General features: G+C 43.9%; 1 protein-coding gene across 2 annotated transcripts in view; it reads right to left on the bottom strand.

Moving 5' to 3' along the window:
• Nucleotides 1–222: 222 nt before the first annotated feature.
• TXNDC11 (thioredoxin domain containing 11) overlaps nt 223–20,302 on the bottom strand; it is an 85,935-nt gene continuing 65,855 nt past the window's right edge. Inside the window, exons 9-13 of one of the 2 annotated variants that reach the window (XR_015877640.1) lie at nt 18,352–18,497; nt 15,988–16,097; nt 15,193–15,273; nt 4,798–4,975; nt 980–1,061 (exon numbers count right to left, since the gene is read on the bottom strand). Coding sequence is in view for 1 of the 2 variants with exons in the window: in XM_088466775.1 (XP_088322901.1) it covers nt 452–1,061; nt 15,193–15,273; nt 15,988–16,097; nt 18,352–18,497 (947 nt within the window). In the remaining variant the exon portion in view is untranslated. Of the gene's footprint in view, nt 1,062–4,797; nt 4,976–15,192; nt 15,274–15,987; nt 16,098–18,351; nt 18,498–20,302 lie in introns of both variants that reach the window. The other variant, XM_088466775.1, reaches the window with a different exon arrangement.

Raw genomic sequence — 20,302 nt, forward strand, 5'->3', positions numbered from 1 at the left:
CTTAAGGCACCACAGATGGTTGAGTGATGAGAAGCAAAGCAGCATGTTTGTTTAAAGAAATCCAGAAAACATGACCTGTTGGTTACTTAAGAATTGAACTTGAAAGCACCTGGCTAATGACATTGAGAAAAAAAATAAATAATTAAAAAAAAAAGTAACAGGCATGTTTCACATTATTTGTACAATGCTTTTCAAAATGTAAAAAATAAAAATAAATAAACATCAGGCAACATGGATTTAATTAATTTCAGAGCGGTCATTAAACTTTTGCCAGAGTAAAACGCAGACCTAAAAATCTTCTGGAATTGAACTTGTTCTTAGAAATTAGAGGCGGTTAAAAAAATAGAAGTTTCGATTCCCGACGCCCCAGGAAAAGATCTAAATTTACAGTTTGAAAATCTGTATAAATAATTTTGCAAATATTTCTGAATAAAAAAAAAAAAGAAAAAAATCAGTCAGTTTTATTTTCTTTACTATACTCTGTCATTGTGCTGTCTGTGGTGGAGCTATCAGTTAGTCCTTCAGAAATATCAGTGCTTGGCCCAATTCCATCCTCAAGGTTATCGAACCTTTCTGTCTCTGCATTAGCTTTGTGTTTGGCTTCCAATGATAACATTAGAAACTTGAGTAGTACATTTTCTGCCAGAAGACTTTCAGAAGCCGCTACAAGCTCCTTCATGTTGTCCGCCATCGTGCCCACCTCTCTTGCTTTTTGCTCGCACAGAGCTTGCAATTGCTCCATGTGATCCTCCAGGGCTCTGTTGTGTTGTTCTAGTGTTCGTTTTTGTACTTTAAGGTCTTGTGCATCTTTTCTCACTTCCGAAATACGTTCTGCCAGCTGATCCTGGGCCTTGTGTAAAACTACAATTTCAGCCCGCAGTCTTCGTATTTCTCGCTCCAAATAAGAAACGTGATCTTCTTTGTATTGCAGATAGTGCATTGGGCAGGCGGCAGGTGGGTCTGCGGCAGTGGAAGGCAGGGTGGCATATTTTAGGATGAATTTCAGAAGGTTTGGAACAGTGATCTGCTGATCTTCAGGATACACTACACTGTGGTCTTTCCTGCAAAACACATTAATTGTAAGTGGAGGGTGGGAATTACAGTGCTTGTATTCATGCAATCTGCAAACTATGCCTGTCAGTTTTCAACTCCTCTCATATACAATATTCTAAAACGCAATCAGGAAACATAATGCATGCTCCGACTGTCATATGATCATTTTATTTAGGTTACTGTAGTGATTGAAAACAGAATGTCCACACACAGTTCAAAGGTCAAACAATCCTGATATGTAATCCCTTTAGAATGTAAGTTCTCACGAGCAGGGCCCTCTTCCTCCACGTGCTTCTCCTCCCCCGTACTTATTTTATTTATTTATTACCAGTATAGTATCAGTTACTCCTAACTCCCCAATTGGCACCTAGCACTTGGTTGCTGAGGCCCTGCTGCTTATGTTATGCAGATATGTTTATAAACCATGTCCTTGTCCTGCATTGTTTTTGTATTACTATTAACTGTTTTTCTTGTGTGCTCATTTATGTACTGTGTAAGGCGCTGTGGAACCTTTGTGACGCCATATAAAAGGATAATAATAATAATATGTGCAACATTATTCATTTGCTGTCAGGCAAAGTTAGTATATGTAAAACAAGTTCCTTTTGAAGTACAGTGTAACAACTATAGGAATATTAAAGGAATGAGGTATCTATTTAAAAGACAGCACAATGTAATACACATATCCCCCAAACGTCCCAATTTTGTCGGGACAGTTATGCTCTTCAGGCAGTGTCCCATGGGGGGAGGGAAGGTTGCATGGGACACGTGGCGTCCCTTTTGTGCCGTGAGAGGCTTAGGGCTGGCCAGCAGCTGCCAGAGTACATCATACATCAAGGGAGTGGCATAGCCGACATGATGCCAGCGCCGAAAACACGCATGAGAAGTCACACGACGGGGTTTGAGAATGTCGGGAGGTATGAATAGAGGTAAAAATAAAGGTTTAGGCATAATAATTACCACATGGTGCAGAATACAAGCCCTTTAGAGATCAAGGAGCTAATGCAGAGTTGAACTTGCGTCTATTTGCAATGTACATGCTCCGAAAAAGAGTACACACAAATATGGCTATGCAATGTCATGTGATTTGGACACATTAACCCTTATGAACGCTATAGAGGAGGTCCGAGTACACTCCGATAAGGACTTGTTGGAAAATCACTGCACATGTTGTCTGTGCAAAGGCGAACAAATCTTCTGTGCAGAATTTATTTTTATATTTATTTTTTACAACATTTCTTTGAAGTAAAATGGGACTAAATTACTCCAAACTCTACATTGTCCCAAGAACTATTGGTCTCTAGGGGCCAAAGAGACAGATAGGTGCCAAGACTGAAGTCAAGGTCATGTGTAGTCCAAACAAAACTAGTGTAAGAGTGGTGGAAATCAAATTTAGAAACAAAAAGTAAAATGCTGCTGGTGAGGTAAGATATTGTGTTTTATGTTAAAGTGAACCTGTAACTGACACCCAGTGGAAGCATCATAGAGATATAGAGATACCGGAAATTATCCAAAGTATATTTTAAAAAATACAGTACATCAGGGTTCAACAAATTGGGCACCAGGTCGTCTTGACAACTAAAATTTTTACAAAAGCCAGGTATGAAAAATAAAGCTAATTGTAGAAAAAAAAAACAGTTACAAAGCACTGGTGGTTACAGGAGACAGCGGGATGCTGTGGGCTTGTCACAAATCTGTGGTTCCTCCCTTCTGCCTGCAAGATCATAGATGCCACCAATGCTGGGCGTCTATTGTCTGGTGTCCGACCATGGTTCTTCTCCCTGCAGCACTGCCAGCAGTGAGGAGAGTGACTGCGTGAAGGCGCATCACGACCAGAGCAGAGGAGAAGGGTGACAGTTGGGGAGCTACAACACTGCCAGTGGGGAGAAGAGCAACTGCGGGGAGCTGAATTATTACTGGCGCGGAGGTGAGTGACCACAGGGATCTGCATAACTACTGGCATGGAGGAGGAGAGTGACCACCATGGAGCTGCAGCATTGCTGGTTGGAGTGCGTGTCCTCCAGGGAGCTGTACAAAGCTGGTGAATATTTGGTTTCATTAGAATGACCTACAGTTTTAATGTGGTTAGAAATTGGAGGCACTCCTGTGTGGTACACTGAATTGGGGGCACACTGAATTAGGGGCACTACTGTGACATTTTTAAATGGAGCAGGTATGGGCCTGTGGCAGAATCTAAAGACCATTGAAGAGACATATGTGGTGGTCTGATGGCATGTGGGGATGTTGAAGGGACTTGTATGGTGGTCTTTACAAGTTTTCATATATTTTGATTGCAGATGATGGTCTGGCTCCTAAACATTTAAGCTGGCTCCTAGTTTTTCCAAAAATGTGTTGAGCGCCACAGTACACAATAGTAACCTTTACAATATATTGCAGACACAAAACGTAAGGCAATGGGACTCTATACACCTGTAATACTTAGCACACTTTTTAGGATTACTTTGGTAGCACAGAGATAACACTAAAGCAAAATGTTTTGTTAGAACAGATTTCAGGCTTAGCAGCACAGTTATACATATACAAAGTCTTGGAGAGAAAAAACATGGTGGATGGAGATAAAGTACCAACCAATCTCCTCCTAACTCATTTTTCAAACAGCCGTATTCAACTTGAGCGGACCCGCGATACTTTTCCACCTCCCGGACTTTTCGCGTACATTGCGTGTTTTGCAGGCGGAAAAGTGTCGCGTGCGTGCCCGCTTCACCCCGTATTCAATATGAAAGTAGGCGAAAAGGGGACCCGGCGAAACCTAAACAAGCGGAAAGTACTGTCAGATTTGGGGAAATCAGCCTGACACCCCCCAAAAGATGCTCTGACATGGGGGATAGCTATAGTACTTGCCGACTTGGCTTGCTGAAGGTATTTGGTGTTTTTGAACGTGCTCAATAGCTGCTAAATAGCATTTTTCTATAAGTGGTGCAGAATAGTATTTAGGAGTATTTTTTGCAGAAAGCAACATCCCAGCAAATTTGGTGGTACTTGAAAATGGGGGCTAGCATATTTTAAAGTTGCTAAAGTTAAGTTGAAAAAATCATGAAAAATCCACCTGCCGCAAGCCCCTGCAATGAAAAAAAAGACATGGGGCATACTTAGGGACCCCCCCCCCCCCAGAGTCTAGTTCGCTAGTTTTTAACTTTGTCCCCCAACATTTTTTTTTCCCGCCCCCAAATTCAAAGTGATTTTTTGGGGTGTCCTTTAGTGTTTTTTGTTTTTTTATTTTGACGCAGTTTACCTTTGGGGGACTGTCTGAAGGCTGCACGGGGATTCCCGCAAGGTTGCACCCCAAAACCCCAATTCTGCACTTTTTTCCGCCTGCTATTCATAGTCTTTAAAATTGAATACGGCGATACTTTTCTGCCTGTCGAAATGACGTCATCGGCAAAACTTTTCCGCGGATTCCGGCTTTTCGCCTCAAATTGAATACGGGCCATAGCCTGTAAAGTGACAGGAGCTGATTGGTTGGTACTTTATCTTCGTAATTTTTATCTCTCTCCAAGGCTTAGTACATAGACTCCATAGTATTTTATAGCTCTAAGTTTCTATAGACTGTAGGCATCTAAATGTATCTAAAGGGACTCTCTGCTTTATGCAGTATATATATTTCCAGTTATAGTGTATGTATGTGTGTACCTGTTGCATAAAACACATGTTCCTGTTGAAGTATTTTTAGTAGAGGGGAACTGGCATTTTCTATTCTCTTTACAGTAAAAACTTTATTCTTACTGAAGCAGAAAAACCCAGTGCCGACCTCGCTTCCTCTTCAGCTAGATGCCATGTAAAGTGATGATTTGTATGCGAGCTGAATACTGTCCACTTTGTTCATATACAAGATAGAAAGAAGCCTCTATCGCTGGCTTCAGAGGCTGAGCTCCCTGTAATATCTCTAGTGAGCCATTCGTATCTATGGAAACACAGTCAGTGTTATTTATTTCTTCTTTTCAAGATTATTAAGGGCTCATTGGCAAATTACACATACTCATGTTAAATGTATGCTGCTCATTTTACTCTACATCCATCTATCCACATGGCAAAGCTTAGCCATGATCCTCCTCATGTCAGCCCTACTGAGATGTTAGTAGCCGCTATTTACGCTCATCACGCCCATTGAGCTGCAGCACAAACGCAGTTCCGGATGAGGTTTTGGCTAATGCAGGTGTGAATCCATGAAGCCACTAGGTTTGTTTCTGGTGGCCCTGGCTTTTATATGGGGGTAGGGGGTATGCCAGAAATATAGCATTACATGTTGATAATATAGTGGGGGATAGAAGTGCTAATGTCGGGAATACTGGCACGGACATAATGTCTGGAGTACTTATTCTGATGTTACAGTGGAAATATTGGCTGGTATGTGAAAGCAGCGATCTATAAACTGACACTCTTGCAATGTGAGGATATTGGTCCTGGTAAATGGAGAGATCCCGGCTGTTGCTAGTATGCTTGTGGTTTGGGATATAGAATTTATTTTGTGGTCACACCCACCAGCTTACCTGACACCTACTATTAAGCTCTGCACATTAGCTCACAAATTGCTGGTTCCTGGCCCCGACTCCCAGCTCTCTGAGAATGTACTGACAAGTGCAAAGCCCACACATTTATAGAATTCACCAGGTGCAGATACCTGGAGAACAGACCAAGCAGGGTTCTGGACGGGGATAAGTACATGATTGAGAAGGATTTAAAGACAACATTCTGTGAGTTTCCTTTGGTGACAATTACAACACTGCAAATATACTTTAGAAACTGCAGAGTTGTAGGTAAGAATGGAAGGAAGGGTATTAACGGTGAAAGAAACCTACAGTAATTTTCCATGTGAGAATAATAAGCAAGGGGTGAGACGGCTAATAATTTTGAATAAATAACCATTTACTAAAGCCCCCCCTGCATCTGCGATGTATTGTGTCATCTCCCCAATCCCCTTTGCCAATACTGACCAAAATATGATCGGGATTGGCAAATTGGGAATTTTTAACATGAAGAAATGCAAAAATTCCCAGACAAATCGCCGATCATCGATGGCCACAGATCGGCATTTCCGACCGCCAGTTCCGGTCCTATCGGGGAATCTGTGCCTGATGTATGGGACCCTTAAGCATGATTCACTAAAATATCCCTTATAGTAATTACCATCACCGAAGACAGATTTACCTGACAGGATGGGGAATGTCATTTGCATCTCGCTACTGGACTGATTCCTGCTCCGGTCTTCAGGACATATTCATCAATATGGCCCTAAAGTGCCCTGATACTTTGGTATCCAACTAACTGTGAATTGCAGCATCAGATACCATATTACCAGAGCAATTCAATATTGCTGCGGTCTAGGAACAGCTCCCCCGAATGGCAGCTGTCCCCACGTTCCTTAGCACTGCTGATTCTGCCGCTAACTACTAGCGGTGGAACTTTGCCCAACAGTATTAGTGAGTACACATGCGTGAACGGAGTTTGTGCAAGCGCACTGCCAAAGGGCAAGGAATGCGCAGGGGGTGGAGGGATCAGAATAACTTCCTCTTTGTAACCCAAGCTTCTTTCCCTCCGGGAAACATCATCATCTGAATATGGCATAGGTTCCACAGGTAAACTCATAAAACATTTCTATTAGATATTTTCACATGTATGCAGTGGTGAATTTCCCACTAGGCACGTGCCTACGGGTGCCAGTTTATAGGGGCAGCACAGCACACCCTCCTGCACTAAAACACTGGTTTGCCACTGACCTGTTGCAGCCACCAATGGTCTGTTGATACTTTTTTTTTTTTTTGTCATTACAACTTTTTTCTTATTTTGCAACTGGCAGGGGGTCGCCGGTGGTGAACTGATGAGGGCCAGGTGGGCAGGCAAGGATGGGACTGCCTCGGCTGTCCGGTGGCATTGGATACAACCCTGCCAGTGATGTGTATGTGATAGGTGGCCTGCTGTTAACTTATACTGTTGCTGAACTGCCCGTGGAGCTCTTCAATTCAAAGCTCTTCAGTCAAGCGTCTGTGAATTCTGTGCCAACAGGTAAATACAGTGTAATATATATTTATACAGAACTCAGTATATTCTATTTCCAGTCTCCCGCATTCATAAGTAGCGATAATAGCTTATTTATTTCCAAATTGGTGGAAAAATGTAAACCAGACTACCATAGCATCTATTAGGAAGACTAAGGGTGGGTACACACTATACAGATATATCTGCAGATGATGGTTATTCATACGCACTGAACGGCCATCATCTGCTTGTGCCCTCGGGTCCTGGAGGCCGGGGGGCGTGTCCCGTCACCCTCCTCGCAGGTTCCACTGTGTGTGTATGCGTACACACCTGCCAATGGACAGATATGTCTGCAGACATATCTGTCCATCGGCTGTGCAGCACAGCCAATGCGATATGTCGATGAATGACGACGTTCACCGACATATTGCGGGTACACACTGGCCGACGTGCAGCAGATATAATGGTCGATCAATTGATCGGCCAATGTATCTGTCAGTGTGTACCCAGCATAATGGATCTCTAACTCTGAAACAAAACTTGGCCAACAGGCTGACCTACCTCTTTACCAGACTGTTGAAGACCATTCCACTGGAAGTATACACTGGTGACTCAGAAGTGCTCCTTTCAATTCTCTATTCCTGGAATAAAGACTGTTGATATTGCTGGAACATGGATCTCTGCCCAAGATAGGACCTGAATTGATTCTCATCGACAGGAAACTTTTGTTCCCCCTGATGATTTATGAATGCTACTGCTTTAGTGTTGTCTGTCTGAACCCTTATAGGCTTTCCCTGAATAAGAGATTGTGCTTTTTTTCAGTGTGTTTATAACCGATCTTCGTTCCAGTACATTGATTGGAAGCCTTGTTTCCTTTCTGGACCTGAGTTCATTAAAATTATGATACAAAATCACCATCCTAGTAGTCTGGCATCGGTTGTGATAACCAACCAATCCTGGATGACGAAGCTTCTGCCCTTGTTGAAGTTTTCAAGAGACTGTCTTGTGTCTGGTGACACGCCATGATAAACTGTGTTGATAGACGATGACTGGAACGCAACCAAGTTTTAAGAATGTTTAATTTGTACATCCTGGAAGGCAGCCTTGAACACTGGACTGTTTTGAACGAGAACACCATCTTTTCTAACAGCTTCATACAACAAAGAACTGATGGACTTCTGACTTTCAAAAGTTTTCTGTCTCTATTCTTTTCTATTGGAAAGAAAGCCCTGGTTAGTTGGGTATTGAACATGAGGCCTAAAACCTCATGCACCTACAAGGAATCATCCTAGACTTTTGTCAGTTGATAACTCAGCCATGGAACTGCAAGACATTCACTGCACCTAGCAGATTTGACTGAAGAGAACCTTTGAGTCTGCCTTGCAAAGTAAATGGTCTAAATAGGGAACAATCTTATTTCCCATTCTTACCGATTCCATCCTGAATCGGTTTATCCTCAGTCTTGTTTTTAAGTCCTTTAAATTTAAAATGGGTCTGACTCCTATCTGGTTTTTGTACTATCAATAGATCGGAATAAAATTCCATTTCTCTTTGACATTCTGGTACTGTGATGACTCCAGAGTCCTGAAGACTCATGATGGCCTGCTCTAAATCCAGACACTTCTGTCTGTCGTTTGGTAACCCTGTTCAAAAATACATTCTTGGTGGCAAAACCGAAAGACTGAGAATGTAACGTCTTTCTATATACCCATCAGTCTGAGGAGGACCTTCTTCACTGGTCCCTGATTGACAGTAAACAGGTACCCACCAAAGACACTTGTGGGTGTATGCCCTTCCCGTTCTGCTGGCATATCTGGAGCTTAGGGCACTGGTTTCCTTGGTTCCTTCTTATTAGTTCTAAATTGTCTTCCTCTATTTGTAACACCACAGAATAAGAGTGGCCAGAGGATGAGGCTGACTGCTGCTTAAAAAGGTGGATGAGAGTGCCGACCCTTAGGCTTAGTGTGATCTTCCTAATGATAAAAATTAGCTTTTACCTTCTGTGGCTTCAAATTCTTTTATCTAGTTCTGGACCATACAAGAACATTCCATCAAAAGGTAAGCCTTCTAAAAATGTCTGTCTCTCTTAATCTGCATTCCATGATTGTAACAGAATGCATTTAGCCACCACTGCGAGCCTGGAAATTTTCTTGCCTGTCCTCAAGATGCATCCAGAGCGGTTTATCCAAAATAATCTGCTCCTGCTTTGCGCTGCTCTGCAATGGATAAAAATGGAGACCGGAGACTCAGAGCTGTATGACTGATCCCCTCTATCAAAAGGTCAGACCACTTTTCCATTGCCTTAGCTACCCATGCTGAAGCAATACTGCTGCCCCTGCGGAAACATAAATAGATTTCAATATGTTTTCACACTTCCGGTCCGAGCCTTCTTTAAGAGAGGCACCATCCAGAATAGGTCTTCAATAAACAAGTTGACATCGTGAAATAGCTTACAGGGAACACTGACCAAGGGTAGATGTTCCTGTAGCTCATTTTCATCTGTCTGGAATAGGATACATAGAACAAAACCGGAGTGCAATCTGAAATTTCTCATCAGGAAAGGTTCAGGTAAATCTGACAATTGTGGAGTTAATAGAGATCTTTTCTTAGACTTCTTAGTTCTAAATAAATCATTGGAATAGGGTCTCCTGATTTTCAATATCTCTAAGAGAGCAAACCTGACACACGGCTTTAACCAGGACATTTACATCTATCCCTGAAGGCTTGATCCTTCTTCCATTAACGATACAGAGGGCCTGATTCAGAGCCGAACGCTCTGACCAGAGCGCTCGCTCTGAATCAGGGCCCTCCTCCATGAAAATGGAGCGGCCTCTTGGACACTCGCATAGCTGTGGGTGACCACCCACAGCTATAGCGCGCGTCCATGATGAGCGTCCATGATGTCAAGCGAGCGTCCATGATGTCAAGACCATCGCGACCATCGGGCTTGCGACGGAGACCCTGCGGTAGGGTCTCGCTGCCGCAAGCCCTGGAGTGATTTTGGCTCTATCAGAGCCAAAATCACTCCCACTGACATCACTACTGATGTCAGTGGGGCCGGCTTCAGACGGTAGGCGTTCCCATGGGAACGCCTCCGTCTGGCATCCACGCCCCCGGCACGCCCTCCAAAGGGGGCGTGCTGTCAAACATCGACAGCACGCCCCCTTTGGTGCGAGACCCGGAGCGACGGCTACCCCGTCGCAAGCCGGGTCCCGCTCATGCGCACGAGGGAGCTCCCTCGTCGTGCGCATGCGCAGTAGGGCACCATCGACCCACTTGCGAGCGTCCTGCGCTCGCGAGCGGGTCTGAATCAGGCCCAGAGTCCTCAATTCAGAATCTTCTTGATGTTCTTCCTCTTCTAAGGAAACATCAGACAAATTCTCCATAAGTACGGCTTACGTATTTTGAATCTAGCTGAAGACAACAACTTCCCTTGTGAAGAGGACATCCTTTCCTGCTCTAAAGTATTCCTTTCTATTGCCCTTGTCCAAGATGGCACCTCTGCAGACCCTTAGATCCCGGAAGCCCCTGAAAGGAAAAACGGTCTGTGTATCAGCAATTTTCTTACTCTGACTAGACATAAAATTAGACAACTCCTATCGTATAATAGTAGCTAGGAAACGATTGAAAGACCTAGAACAAGCTTGTTTCTCCACAGAGCCAGCGGGGACCTCCATAACCAGTCGCAGATCACAAGCATCCTGGCAGGCAGCACAGCGAGCATGAATGTCACCGCTAGGCAATTAGCTTGACAACATGAACCAAAATGAGGCTAACTAGATTTCCCTCCTCCAGGTTTGGCGTTGGTAGTACTCCCTTTTTCAGACAAAAACACAACATAGCACAATATTATACTGAGAAATCACAACAGCATATATACAGAGAACTACAATAAATATCTGGATAGAAAAAAAAAAATGAAAACTTGTCAAATACTTATCCCAGGCTTCCAGCCACATTGGAGACCCTGAGAGAAGTGGGAAGAGAGGAGCTTCACAGTAGTCATCAGTAGATCCTATTTTCAGGTGCTGAAAGTGGTAAATGTACATTTGCTATAAATCCTCCGGGCTCTCTGATGATCAGCCTTACCACAGTGCATTACCCTTTTGGTTAAGGATAAGAACAGGGCATTCCAACTCTGACCCTCTTATTGGGGTGAAAGGATGCCGTTGCCATAGATCCAGCCACCCCACCTCTCAATATAGATAGGGTAGCCTGGTCCAGATTATATTACCTGCTGCTGGCCGATGTCATCTGTAATGGCCAGCAGCTGTATTGCACACAGAAAGTGCACTAGTTTTCCTCTGGCGCTGCTCTCTCCAATGCCCACTCAATGGATGTTTACACTACTGCAAAGCGACAACTGCCCACTAGGCCTGGCAACGGGACCCAGATTCTGCAGCTTGCTCTGTCTCTGCCAGCTGCTGCTGGCTTTCACTACCCAGCAGCAGGTCCCAGCTTCAGCGGGCTCCCTGTCTGCCACCTAACAGCTGCTCAGCTGCTGATCCCTGCTTCCAGCTGAGCTTTAGCAGCAGAAAGTCCTGGCTTCCGCTAGCCATCGGCTCTCTATAGCCATGACTTCCCTAGATCACCTTTTTACTAGCAAAATGCAACTCTGCTGCCCTGGCCGGCTCAGCCTACAAGTTCTACGTTTTAGCAACGTCTGGTCCGCCACTGCCCGACTGGGAGCTCCATCGACAACACTGAAATACCTGGTCAACTGGTCCCTGCATCCCTCTGATACCAACACAACCAGCTGCCCCAAAAGACTGGCAAAAAAAGTCATGGGATAGATGCCTAGTATCGTGTAGGACCCACTCTAGCCCGGTGAAGTGCAGCAACGTCACGTGGAATAGATTTCACAAGTGACCGGAAGACCTCTGGAGAGATGTTGACCCATGCAGTCTGGATAGCTTCCTACAGCTCCCCGATGTTTGTAGGTGCAGCATCTTGGCTGCAAATTAACCTCTCCACCACGTCCCATAAATGCTCGATTGGGTTAATCATGGGCGAACGTGGTGGCCACACCATTAGTCGGAACTCTCCAGAAAGCTCCACAAACCAATTCTGGACAACTTGAGACAGATGACACTGTGCATTATCCTGCTGGAATATTCCATCGTTGTGAGGGTACACAAAGTCCATGAAGGGCTGCAAATGGTCATCAAGCCATCCAACGTAGCAGTTGCCAGTCAATGACTTGTTCAGGCGGATCAGCGGGCCCAACCCATGCCACGTGAACATACACCACACCTTTATAGAACCATCACCAGCCTGCACAGTGCCTTGCCACACACGAACTCTATCATCAGCCCAAAACAACTGGAACACTGACTCATTGGACAATGCCTCCAGGGTCCAATTGGTGACATCATGAGCCCAGGTGAGACACTGCGCACGGTGTAGTACTGTTAACACTGGCATTCTGGTGGGTCTTCTGCTCCCATATCCCATGGAAGCTAAAGAACACTGCACTGACCTGCTGGATATGGATTAAATGTGGATGTGATTTGAGCCAGTGTCGCTTGCCGGTCCAGAATTGTCAGTGGTAACAGACAAGCGACAGACGACGTTGGTCATGATCATTAAGCACCCATGGTTGGCCACAGCGCTGTCCACTGTGGGTGGTAATGCCTTCCATGTGGTATTCCCGGTACACACGTGACACTGTAGATTGAAAAATGTTGAATGTCCGTACAACTTCGGAAATCGAATGTCCCATCTGTTGGGCACCCACTATCATGCCCTGTTTGAACTTCGATAATTCATGTCACCTTGCCATGAGCAGCCTAACCGGTGTTGAAACTGACGCACAAGAAGTGAGATTACAGTGCAGATCTGGGCATTTCTCAGACGATTCTCCAGACTCCGATGCGGTGGTCTCTGATCACCGACTTCAATGCCGTAATCGCACCCCAGAATACCCGTGCGCACAGAAGTCTGGAGTGCATGCGCCAGGGATTCAAGTGTGAGGAGGAGAATGTTCCCCTCCAAGCACTATTTGGGGGGGGGTGGGGATGAAAAGAAACAGGCTTTTTTACAGGGGGACGGGGGGTTGGTTTATAAAACTGATTTTTTTTTTTGATTTTTTTTTACTACTAAGGGGGTGGTACTGTTATTAGGCTCTATGAACACTGAGGGGTCTATTGCCAATGGGGGATGGGAAGTTATTTTATGATAGGGGCTTATGGACACAGGAGGATGGGGAGGTGCAAAACACCTCCTGGATACAAATATTTAAATATATTAAAAATACTCAATTTTATTAAATAATAATTACAAAAAATATATAAATTTCTGAGCAGTTTTGTGGGGGAAAACTTGTCAGTTAAGTGGTTAATTTAAAACTGAGGAAGGGGCTGGAGGGGAGTTTCTATACCTTAAAAAAGTTAACATACTAATTAAATGCTAGCTACTCAACCCTCACTACACCCCATGGTCTAGGGCACCGGTTTTCAAACTAGTGCGCCACGGGCAGTTGTGAAGTGTGCCGCAGCTGCGGACTGCGCAGCGCTGCTGAGCTCCTATGGGAGGCTCAGACGCGCCCAGGCCGTGACCTGCCTAGACGCAGCAGTGTGACATCGCAGGTCACGCACGCTGCGTTGCCTGTCTGCCTGCCTGCCCCGTCCCGCCAGTCACCCAGCCCTTCCCTCCTGCCCGCCAGTCACCCAGCCAGCCTTTCCCGCCCGCGGCCCGCCAACCCTTCCCTCTCGGCCGCATACTGCTCACAGCTCTGCACTTAGTGCTGTGACTGAGCAAGTGCAACACCAGCTGGAGGGACAGGACATGGTCGTCACTCGTGAGTGTAATTTTAATATGTTGTGTTTTATGTGGGGAGCAATTTTTTTTTTGTTCCACTGAGGTGAGCCAATCTGCTTTTTTTCTGTGGAGAGCAATGTGTTTATTTTTCTCTGCGGGGGCCAATGTGATTCTTTTTTTTTTTGTGGGGAGCAATGTGTTTTTTTTTACTGTGGGGGCCAATGTAGTGTGTTTTGTTCCTGCAGGGGCCAATGTAGTGTGTTTTGTCCCTGTAGGGGCCAATGTAGTGTGTTTTGTTCCTGCAGGGGCCTATGTAGTGTTATTGTTCCTGCAGGGGCCAATGTAGTGTTATTGTTCCTGCAGGGGCCAATGTAGTGTTATTGTTCCTGCAGGGGCCAATGTAGTGTGTTTTGTTCCTGCAGGGGCCAATGTAGTGTGTTTTGTTCCTGCAGGGGCCAATGTAGTGTGTTATTGTTCCAGTGGGGGCCAATGTAGTGTGTTATTGTTCCTGCGGGGGCCAATGTAGTGTGTTATTGTTCCTGCAGGGGCCAATGTAGTGTTATTGTTCCTGCAGGGGCCAATGTAGTGTGTTTTGTTCCTGCAGGGGCCAATGTAGTATGTTTTGTTCCTGCAGGGGCCAATGTAGTGTTATTGTTCCAGTGGGGGCCAATGTAGTGTTATTGTTCCTGCAGGGGCCAATGTAGTGTTATTGTTCCTGCAGGGGCCAATGTAGTGTTATTGTTCCTGCAGGGGCCAATGTAGTGTGTTATTGTTCCTGCAGGGGCCAATGTAGTATGTTTTGTTCCTGCAGGGGCCAATGTAGTATGTTTTGTTCCTGCAGGGGCCAATGTAGTATGTTTTGTTCCTGCAGGGGCCAATGTAGTGTTATTGTTCCAGCGGGGGCCAATGTAGTGTGTTTTGTTCCTGCAGGGGCCAATGTAGTGTGTTTTTCCATAGGTCGCGCACACCGCATCACCGGATGGTGTGCCTTGGTAATTTTTAAATCTTGTGTAGTGTGCCTCAAGTTGAAAAAGGTTGAAGATCACTGGTCTACGGTGTCCCCTGATAGAGGAAGCAGAAATGTATAACAAATACAAACAAAAACAAAAGACAAACAAAAAAAACAAAAACAGGGTTTTCAGTACAGATTAACTATTTCTTTTAAGTTTGAAATCTTTGGGCCGAATTCAATTAGCCATGGTAATTAATCGCAGACTAATTGGTTAGCCAGGGCTACGTGGATATCTGTTCAAACATGAGGGAGATGCTGTGAATGCGTTAACCCATCTGGGTACTTAATTTGATCCTGCAGGGAATAAAAGGTTGTAACTAAATAGCCTTGGGCATAATAGCCTGGTAATGGAAAGGGTTACAAGAAACATTTACCTGTTCTGAGGGAAAAGCATGATCTTGGGAACATGATCCACCATAAACTCCCAAGGAAGATCATTCTGTGCAACATTTATCCTAGTAAGAAAAGATATGAGTAACAGACTTAATTTGATATTTAAGCCTTTCTTGCTCTTACTTCTAAATGTTCTTGGTCACAATTCACCCTACCACCACAGCCATGTGTACACGGCATCACCACGCATAAGCACAGGGTGTTCTTTCAGCGTCATGGCTCTAACCAAGCACAATTTCCACTTGTAAGACACAATAATGAAGTCTACTAGGGATCTGGTAATGGCGCTTACAATGCCGGCGCCGGGTTACCGACACCTGGCAGAATCCTGGCGCAGGGCTCCCCGACGGTAATTACTGCGGTTAGGGGGGATGACTAGGGTTTAGGGTTAAACACTCGGGGGGGGAGGGTTAGGTTTAGGGTGCGGGAAGGGGGGGGGGGGGAAGGGGGAGGTTAGTTTCAGGCACCAGGGAGGTAGGGTTAGGGAGAGGGTTAGGATACTGACTGACATTGTTGGTATCATAAACCTGTCGGGATGCCAGCGTTGGGAATTTGACCGCCGGGTTCCCGAGCGCCTGCATCCCATACCCAGTCTACTACATTCATTAGCAAAATGGCAAAGTTTATAGTATTTTGTATACATTACTGTAGGTCAATTCAAGTGTTTATTACGTAGCTTTGGCAGCTCACTTTCCATTTCTGGGAATCAAGTATCTTAGATCTTTGCCCCTAAATAGTAAACAGGTTGGGCAGAACAAAAAGCTTGGTCATCTTACCTAGCTACAATGAGACTGTCCGTAGCCAGAAGCTGAGTCAGACGGATAAAAATATGATTCAGACTGGCACAGAAACCACACCAGGTTGTGTAGAACAGCAACAATACATCCTGTTGAAGAGAGAATTCTTGTGGTTATATTTGCCCTAATCTATCTAAATGAATAATGATGCTCAGTGACTCTTCACACTTTATTTTCGAGTCTTCGCTATGCTGTTTGAATGAAGCAGCCGTGTGATTGGTCTGCTGAATACACTACTCTCTGAAATGAGAACATTGCAGGATTATTAGTCACACCAACTGCCATCTGACAATGCGTCTTTCATAGACTCAGCGTGAATGGCTCATTCACCAGAGTCTTACACGTCTATAAAACGGGTTTAGGTCTGTATGGTCTGGAATCCACAATTGCCATATTTAGAGCTTTACGTTCTTGAAAGTGCAAGTTCACTTCAATTTACGCTGGTGAGTATAACAACTCAGATGAGGGAAGAAAACATTTTAGCTGTTGATACAAAGCAATCTCTCATGTAATGATCATTTCTGTTAGGACCATATAAAATTTGTGTTTTGTATGAATGTTAATTTACACTGATATGAAATACATGTAACTGGTGGTATGTAGTAATTATGTCAACATTCAGATTGTCAGAACGCTGACAAGGTGTGCACGTAAACGTTCAGAATGTCGGCATGGACATGTCAAGAAGTTCATTATGTCGACATTGTGAATGTTACAGCTTTAGGACTAGGTTAAGGATGTAGTTAGGGTTAGATTGCGGCTAGGGTTAGGGCTCCAACATTAGAAAAATGTTATGTCGACATGCCGACTGTCAACATGCACAATGAAGACAATATGACCATGTCAATGTAACACACATCGACATTTTGTACCTCACCCGTAACTAGTATGTAAATTCAAGCATTAGTCTAGTTCTCTGTGATGTATTACAATTTGCTTCAGCAGAACAATCCACACGCCCACTATACGTACAAATGTAATCTGTTACTGAAATATACGTAGCAGTGTAACAGCTGGCACTGCAGTGGCTAACACTCAGTATATCTGGGCACCTGTCATGTAACCCAGAATCAAAGGTCTCAATAAAAATCATATGCAGCTAAACCAAGTATGTAAACTCCTTAGGTTACAGCTGTGTTTTTTTTTTTATTTGGTCTTTTTCAGTTTCCATCCTCCCTCCTTACCCCATGAGTACCCAGCAGTTTGGTGACACAAATATAATACCCAAACTATACTGCACTGTAGGTTTCAGGACCAGTTACAATTTGGTTTTATTTTAGGACTACAGAGTTCCTTTTGATCTATTTAAACTAAGGGCGGTATTCAATTAGCCGCAATAAAACGCAAACTTTTCACCGGAGAAGTTTTCGCTCTATTCGCCAGTTTTGGTGCAATCTATTTCCGTATTTTCGCAATGTGCGCTCCCGTTTTTTCGCCCTATGCAATTACAAGACACGCACAAACGCATAATTGTGCATGACGAGATTAAAGAAGTACAGCACATTTTGGGGAAATCAGTCTGTACCCCATAGAAAGCCTATCTGACATAGGAAATCAATATAGAAGTGTATTAATAGCCCTAATAAAAGTATTTTGGGATCTTAAATTGTGTGAAATGGCTGTTATGTACGTATTTGCATAAGTGTTGAAAATTGATATAAACCAATATTTTTGGGAGAAATTACTGCAGTTAAATTGGGGGTACATTAAAATGGGTGCTAATATATGTGTCTTTAAAGTGCGCTTTTAAAAAATATAAAAAATACACCTGCTGCAGCCACCCACAATCCTACAAACACCTGTCCCATCCATACTGCCCCCCCAAAATACCTGATCCAGTACTTTAAATCCAGTTTCCGAAATTTTTTACATTTATTAGGGGAAATTATTTTAGCCTAATTAGTCATTAGGGGGAAGGGGGGTGTCCTAAGGGTTCTGAACCAAGTCCCCACATTTTTAGCCTAAAATAGGGACTGTGTACTTTTTTTTTTTTTTTAACTTGCTCTGAGATGGTAAAACTTTTTGCCTGTTTTGGTATATGGAATTTTCGCATCTGCGATCGCTTTTCGCCAAACGTGACTTTTCGCACCTAATTGAATACAGCCCTAACTCTTGCTATGTAATCGGGGGGGGGCTAATCATGATTCGTGGGGGTGACCACCGGCTAGCAAAGATTTCCACTGAAATGTACAATCCAGGGGCAAGAAACATGATAAAACAAAGAAAAAGGTTTTTACATTTCCCGATGAAAATCCTCATGTTTCCTTTCAGCTACAAAAGCTCAATAAAGCAGAAAGTGATGGCTTATACAGGTTATACATACACAACAATGCCACCTAGTACCTTTCTGCTGGCCAGAACAACATGATGGAAAGTGCTGGATGTCACTTCTATGATTAGATGGCGTTTTATCTTGTGAAGAGCCGGGTCACCCACTAGATGTCTCCGCAGTGGGCTGTAAACTTTGCTGAAGTTCTGGATAAAATCCTCTGAAAGAAAATTGTGACAGAACATTTAGGGAAGAAAGAAAGGAAGAAAGAACGGACGAACCACATCCCCCCCTCCACACCAAAATAAATAAATAAAATTTGGGGGTGACTGTATATCTTACTGTACATCTTACATTTAAATACAGGAAAATGTAAGGTTAAGACAATGAAAAGTGACAGACTACTGGTGGCTAAACAAGCGGAGATCTATGAAGATGGCCAAGCCTTACAGATGTAAGACTCAGTAGTCAGGCCAACAGCTAGATACACAACCATAGTGATAGAGGTCACAAACCTGACAGATTTTAATAGTTCTCACCCATTAACAGGGCAGAACCCTAAACACAAACTGGGAAAACTGGTCTAAACACAGATGGAAACGGACATAGCCCCCGTCATCTGCTAAACCATACTAAAAGAGATGTAGCTGCTCAACATCGTGGTGAATGACCAGATCTGGAAAACATCGTGGGGCTGGATTGAAAATAAATCAAATAATCATCGCAAACCCATACACTGAATAAATTATAGCTAAACCTTCAATACAGTATTGTCAAAACATAATAAAAAGGGAATATTCCAGTTATAGTTAATCTACTTGCGCAATAAAGAGCAATGGCAAGCTCGGGATGATGGAGGCATGGCCAGGCCCTTTCTACAAAGAAAACAACTATGCATGTTACTGGACAATTACCCACCACTTCCCCCTCGTTCAGTGCCTCTGGCTATTATTACACATCAAATTGTACAAAGATCTCTGTATACTACATAAACTTGTTCAGCAATTGAACTCCATATTTCTTGCCCCTATATTAAACAGCAAGAAATGGACAGCATTAAACGAAAAGTCCACTATTGTGCACTTTTTGGATTGGGGGCCTGTGGGTGTCTAAAATACGCAATGACACTATTTATTTAGGTGCCATCTACACAACAGGAACGGCACATCAATTGTTATTGTGTTGGAGATAAGTTGTGCGTTTGTTAGATTAAGCTTGCTTGCTGTTGCTTGAGCTGCTCCAGGAAGCCATCAGCGTGAGCTGAGCCAACAAATAAAATAATGTTACACAGTAACAAAAACATTCAAGTTAAGTGGAACTAGAAGGTGCAACTTGTAGTTTCAAAGTGTCATGTAACAAAGTTAGATAAAGATGCTTTCAAATTCTTTAAGGCTTAAAGTGGACTTTAAAACTTTCGCACTACCCTAATAATTAGATATAAATCCCCTGGAGGCTGGAAATGACTAATTGTTACTAGCTCCTAAAGCTGGGCACACACAGATATATTGGCCGATCAATAGATCGGACAATATATCTGGTGCCTGTCGGGAAGTGTGTACCAGCGATAGGTCTGTGAATGACATCGTTCACAGACATATCGCGTCGGCTGTGCTGCACAGCCGATGGACAGATATATCTGCAGACATGTCTGTCCATCGGTAGGTGTGTACACATGCAGCGGCAGCCGGGGGCGGGTCAGTGGGACCCACGGCTGCCTGGAAGATGTTGGTCGTTCAGTGTATATGAACGACCATCATCTACAGATATATCTGCAAATCACTCGATCTGCAGATACAGTATATCAGCTAGGTGTGTACCCACCTTAAAACAGAAAAATATATAGGAATAGCAGCATGCAGATGTTGGGATGTAATACGAGCTGGGTACAGGATCCCGGCGGTCAGAATACCAACAGCAGCATCCCGACAAAAGTAGGTAAGTGTCCTATCCCTAACCACCTTTTCTGCAGCCTGTCCCAAACCCTTTCCTCCCACAGACTAATCCTAACCCTCCCCTGTAGACTAA

This window comes from Taudactylus pleione, unplaced genomic scaffold (assembly GCF_031769625.1).
Source record: "Taudactylus pleione unplaced genomic scaffold, aTauple2 ptg000066l, whole genome shotgun sequence".
In the NCBI taxonomy this organism is placed as follows: Eukaryota; Metazoa; Chordata; class Amphibia; order Anura; family Myobatrachidae; genus Taudactylus; species Taudactylus pleione.